Raw genomic sequence first — 6,454 nt, forward strand, 5'->3', positions numbered from 1 at the left:
TTTCGGCCCGGCATAATGTAACAATATGATTTTATTTTTTAACACTTTATCGGATGCAATAACTTTTTTATTTTCACATTAAATATTTTGTTTAATATAATATGAGACTTTACCCATTCATATGTGTCTACGTCTCTGTTGTCGCCTTTTTTTCGATGTTTTAATTTTTAGTGGTATTTTTAATTTGTGATATTTTAGTTACTCGTGAGTAGATATGCATATTATCCTGCTTAAGATTAAAATATCGAAAAATTGAACGTGCAAGCACAGATAAAGTTCTTACTTTTAGTGTAATGTGTAAGTCAAATCACTCTAATATTTGATCTAACATCACAAAATTGGTTCTGCTGAACTCGAGTTTGATATGTTATAAATTAATAACGGAGATAACCCATGGGGTATACTTCTTCAGTGAGAATATGCAAAAATAATTTTGACAAAAAACTTAAAAATATATTGAAAAAAAATGTCAGTAAGCTGAAAATCGTATCTTCATAGATTTACGTTATTGATACCTATTATACATATAAGTTATAATATATTTTCCTTTTCAGTTCTCACCATATTAATACTTTCTACTTTGACACTTTTTAACGATGTAGTAACTGCAATCAACAAATTGGTGACATCGCATGGCTTCTCTTAAATTTATACCCATTTACATCTCATGCACCGGTGTCACCTATGAATGCAATTTAATATAGTTTATTAACGTGTAAGTACGTAATGATATACTGATACGAGTGGTATTGTAATATATTATTATACTGGCACATTGTTTTAGTATTGCGTAGGATATGCCGTGCAGTGAATACGACAAAGCGGCAATAAACGGCTAGGAAACAGAATATATAGGTGTATATGATTGACGTTCGATTGAAACAAAAACCCAACGAATAACGTTTTAGTTTATCGTTTATTTTTGACACAAATATTATTTTGTACACGAGTAGGTAAATAATAATAATAATAATAATAATAATAATAATCTAATGTAATACATAATAATATATTATGGTGTGTATAATATAAAACATCGACGACGACGATAAATCACACACGCCGTCGGTATTAAATTAAAATAACAACGAGGTCGTAATAAAATGAAAAAAAATAAAAACGAGAGAGTAGGTACTACTAATAAATAACTCGTAAATCAATAGAGTAGTTTTATAGTGTTGGTGTGGTGGCATTGCATGCGGCGCGTCTACAATAATTAACAAAAAAAAAATTTTGAAAAAAAAAACACAATAATAATAAAAAAAATCATCATATCGTATCCTGCAAGACCGAGGACGGTCATATTATGATAATAATTACACGAAATAATAAATTAAAGTAAATACATCACATTTATAATACATACACGCACACACACCACGCGCAGACCGTATATCGCTCGCGAGACCCCCCGCGGGTGGGCAAAAAAGACGGATTGCAGTAAGTAGTAGGTAGGTAGGTTACCTACTACCCATACACGTCACACGACGATGATGATAATTGATAATAATAATATAACAAAACAAATATTAATGTGTCGTCCGGAGATTGAGAGATAGAGAGAGAGAGAGAGAGAGTGAGTGAGTGAGAAAAATATCGTGTCGCACATTTATCGATGTTTGCTAATCGGTATGCCGGACGATTAATAATAACATAATACAATATATTAAGCGGCTATCACAGTGTCACTATATATCGATGAAATAATAAAAATAAATTGTTGCAGCGCTCTGACGTTAACGGCTGACGGTGGCGGAGGACGTGTCGCCGCGGGGCGAGTACAGCTGCTGCTGCTGATGGTGGTGGTGATGGTACGCGGCTGCGGCTGCGGCGGCCGCGGACGGCGGCGGGTAGCAGTACGCGGCCGTCGGGTTGAACGCGCTGTACGGCGACGGTGGCATCATGGACGGCGGTTTGCCGTAAGCCGCGGCTGCGGACGGGTGATGGAACAAGTGCCGGGACAAGTGGCTGTTGTAGGCGGAGAACGCTGCCGCCGTGGTGGGCGACATCGGGCCCGCGGCGCCGGCAGCCATGCAAGCGGCTGCGGAGACGGTGCTACCGCCGGCGGACGTGTGCGTGCGGATGTGCTGCAACAGTTCGTCGGACGTGCTGAAGCTCTTGCCGCACAGCGATGCCGCATTGGCCGATTCGGTGGCGGCGGTGGCGGGCGACGACGACTGCATGTGGCCGCCGGGAATCACCCAGCTGCAAGTGTACGGGCGGGCCACGGGCGCGTAAAACGCGGGCACGGAAGCAGCGGCCATCAGCGAGGACAGGTACCGCTGGTGGTCGCACTGCACGCAACCGGCGGGACACGCGCCGGCCGCGGCCATCATCGGATGGTATTGGGTGGCGAACGCCAGAGCGGCCGCGGCCGCTGCATGCTGCTGCTGCTGGCCGCACCCGGACGCCGGGCCACCGCACATCGGATCTTTGCAGTCGGATGAAGGCGACGGCTTTCCTGCCGCGGCCGCGGCTAGAGATACGGCAGCCGGCATCCACGGGGCGCCGGGCAGGTACGTGTGCCTGAAGGCGGCCAGCGGGTCGTGTGATTTGTACGGCGAGTGCGCGGGCATCGGCGGCGGTGGGCAGAACGCCTTGGCCGTGGCGCCGTGCATGACTTCCAGACCGGACCGTATGATCGGGTTGGTGGACGGGTCGTGGGCGGATGAAGCGGTGGACGCGGCCGCTGCGGTTTCGGAAGACGAAGCCGACGACGACGACCGGCGGCTGCTCTTGTGGTGCGCCCCGCTGTATTCGTCACGTGGCGAAGCGGACTTGCGCTTCTTGCCGTGGCCAGCACTGTTGCCGTTATCTTCCGAGCTGCTGCTCTTGGGCCGGCTGTCGTCGTCGTTGTTGTTGTTGTTGTTGTTGTTATTGTTGTTATGATGATTGGAATTCAGCTGATGCAGACCGTAGGGCGAAGGGTGGTGATGGTGGTGCTGTACGGCGTGCTGCATGTGGTGATGCGGCGTCGGTGTTGAAACGGTGTTCTCATACGGTTTAAAGTTCAACTTTGCAGGTTTGGGCGTGTCTTCCATGTAATTGTTGTTGATGTTAGTCCGGTGGTGCTTGGCGGCCCCGTGGCCTAAGTACGCCACTGCTGCGGAGGCCGGTGACGCACTGTGTGGCCGGTCGGCAGCGGCGGCTGTGGCCGAAACTGGAGCGGCGGCGGCGGGTTTTTTCGATTTAGCAGCGGCTGCCATTGGCGGATCTGCACCGATCTGGCTGCAGGTCCGAACCAACATGGCAAGTGGGCTTGTCTTGGAGTCCAACTGTAACACACAAAATGGATGGAATCGGTTAGTCAACGGACGAGCAACAGGTAATGTGTTAAATATTAGGTATTAGTGCTAATAACTATAGTAACGGCCTAGAAATGTGAATTTTGAGGTTTTTTCAGGGGAGGGTGGCGTTGATACCTAACTGCAGATTGCATTATATGCGTACCGCGGCTAACGGTTAGGACGCGGTAATAATCACTATAACCTAACGGCCGCCGAGGGAGAAACCGAAGACAATGATAACAATTATTATTATACAACTAAATGTTTGCAACCTGCAACTGGTGAAATATTAATGGTAATTATAGGATATCGTTAAATATTTTATAATATATTACAGCAAACAATATGAGAATCCAATAGATCATGGTAATATATTATTACCATTGTCGACGAATTTGACAATTTTCCGATTGTAATAAATTTACCGAGGAGACTAATTAATATATTATAATGTTCGGTGACGTGTAAACAAATGTGGTGTGTTCTGCAACAATACCCGTGGCTGTCGACGCCGCAGATGTTGATAGCTCATATGTTCGATATGCATACAATTCTAATAATAGTACACGTTTATTAATGTTATTTAGATAATGTTATTTTAAGAGTTTGTTGAATAAAAAATTTGAAAAAAAAATTAGTAGGTAAACGTTGCCGATAGCAAATTGCCCTTCACCGAATCGATTGTCAAGTCTAGTTGCACATCAGTCGAAAAAAAATAAACACTTCATGTGAAATCAATGAGTTTAATAAATATTAATGAACTTTATCTTCGTTATGTTATATTACCTATTATTTTATAAGTATGGACCTGTTGTATTACGTACCCATGCAAATCGTTAGTGTACAATTTACTGAACGTGCTTACACGAGAAGTCTAATTAGTAATTTATTAATCTGTATAATAGACTATAATATATCTAGGACATCAGCAGGTGCATAAAACTGATTTTTCTTTCACCTGTTTAATAATTAACTGCTCTAAAGTCTAAATTAAAATATTATATCTAACAAGCAATTAAAAATCTAAAATGATGGTTTCACATAAATTCAATTGAGATTTTCATTTTAATAGTGTATGTTTTTATATTTTATAAAGACAAAGTTAAAAAGGTATATTTATTATATCTAATGCAAACGTACAAACTAATATTTATGATTTATAGCAGTTTGTAATATTAGTTTATGTTTATCACAAAACAATTTTATTACAATCAACTAATACTCCTATACAGTTTATACCTATAATTATAATTTAATTGTGGATGTTATAGCATTTTATAGTTTTTAATAAACTCATTCGATTCGACCGTGAATAATATAGCCTGTAACGGTTATACTTAAATATTAGTGAAGTCGGGTCGTCGAATACTCGAGTACAAAACATAATTTTTATTGTATTTTCTTTAGCGTTAAAAATACAAAACTCATTTGATTTAAAAAAAAAAATCCTATGTGCATTAACAGATAGTAAATTGTTAATTACCGAAGCTAAAGAAGTGTCTTGAATATACTGGTACTGATTGCTCTCCGGATTCGAGTCCATGATTGCCATAGTAAACGGCCAAACGGTTGAAACACACTTCGAACCGAAAAGTCGTACTCGGATAAAAGAAAAAAACTAACAAACGTTTTCTTCTTTTAAATGATAAAAAAAAAAAATTTGGCGTGACTGAAAGTTAAGTATTCGAAACACTTCAGCGATCACAAAAATTTTAAAAAAAATAAAATAAAAAATATCGCACAGCACAAACACAACGAACAGACTGCGAACGGCAAGAACGTCAGACGGGAACTGCTGAACGCCTGTGAGGACGGGACTACGGGAGTGCCGGTACTCGGACGAGAGGACAAGACGTATTTTCAAACACTCGACCGACGCGCGCTCCAGCGAGGCCTTGCCCGTTGTACAATATTTTTAGCTGCCCGATAACTATTGTACGTACCGTATCGACAAGTAAAACGTAATTTTTGATTCAATTTTCGACTACTGGCCGTGTTTTAATCACTAGTATAGTCAATATGTTATACGAGGTGAAAGCACGAATCACATCATACTATGACTGTATACTGATAGGTTAATAACGATATTAATAATATGAGTATTATATTATTATTTATTATACTTTAAATACAATTATATTTTTATATATAGTAATTAGTATAATACTATAATATAATAAATTATCTTATAGCTATTAAAAATAAAGAACAATATCATTAGTTTATGGCGTTGGTACATATTATTATACACAATTTATAGCACAGATAACCTATACGTGTACATCATTATTATTTTTTATAAATATTAAACAAATAATCAACAATAATTATTAATTATAATAACATTACAACGTGACGTCACATCGATAAATTATTAGCAAATAAAATGGAATTGAATTTTAGCTTTTTCTATAAACACGTCACTTTTATAATAGGTTATAAAAACATTAACTGCCAAGTGCCTATAGTGAATTCGTAATAAAATATTCGTATGAAACGTACCTACACCTGTCCAAATGGTAATTTTATTTCTAGAACGCAGACCACGCCAGTAGTACCATAGTAATAATAATTGTATAGTGCATAAATATATAATACTAGCAAACGATTTTCAAATAAATAATAATATAATAGTATGTTTAAGTATTAAATTATGACAAATAATTACTGCATCTTATTGATCTAAGCAAGAAATTTTAATTAATAATTAATTACTAATAAATTAAATAATAGTATTCTTGACGTAGACAAATATAAAATCGGCAGGTGAGACGAGGAGACGAATGTTCATCAAATATTGTTTGAGCGACCCTCTCTTACACCCTCTCTTTTTTCACTCTCTCTTTCCCTCTCTCGGATTGATAGAGTCCATCGGCACACGTCAAGTAGGCGGTGTTACCACCCAAGGCGCGCGTTGACAGCACCAGATGCACTCCTCTCACGAGAACCGTCGGCGGTGGCAATCTCTGCTGACAGCAATAAGGCGGCCGTCACGAAGTCGGTTCCCGAGTACATGTGCCACTCACTACGTGTCACTAAGCCCGATTTTTTTTTTTTCTGGCGTTAAGCAACACAAAATTATATTATTATAATAATATAGCTACTATAGTATGCATACCACATAATAGATGAAACCTATTCTGTTCGTATACTACTACACTTCCTTC

General features: G+C 39.6%; 1 protein-coding gene across 1 annotated transcript; it reads right to left on the bottom strand.

Moving 5' to 3' along the window:
• Positions 1-897: 897 nt before the first annotated feature.
• Positions 898-5,120, bottom strand: LOC100167070 (zinc finger protein Noc). The gene is made up of 2 exons (XM_001948478.5): positions 4,771-5,120; positions 898-3,275 (listed from the first exon to the last, which is right to left on the bottom strand). The coding sequence occupies exons 1-2, from the start codon at positions 4,837-4,839 to the stop codon at positions 1,737-1,739; spliced, it is 1,608 nt and encodes a 535-aa protein (XP_001948513.1). The 5' UTR covers positions 4,840-5,120; the 3' UTR covers positions 898-1,736.
• Positions 5,121-6,454: the final 1,334 nt, after the last annotated feature.

Source organism: Acyrthosiphon pisum, chromosome A1, assembly GCF_005508785.2.
Source record: "Acyrthosiphon pisum isolate AL4f chromosome A1, pea_aphid_22Mar2018_4r6ur, whole genome shotgun sequence".
Classification (NCBI taxonomy): Eukaryota; Metazoa; Arthropoda; class Insecta; order Hemiptera; family Aphididae; genus Acyrthosiphon; species Acyrthosiphon pisum.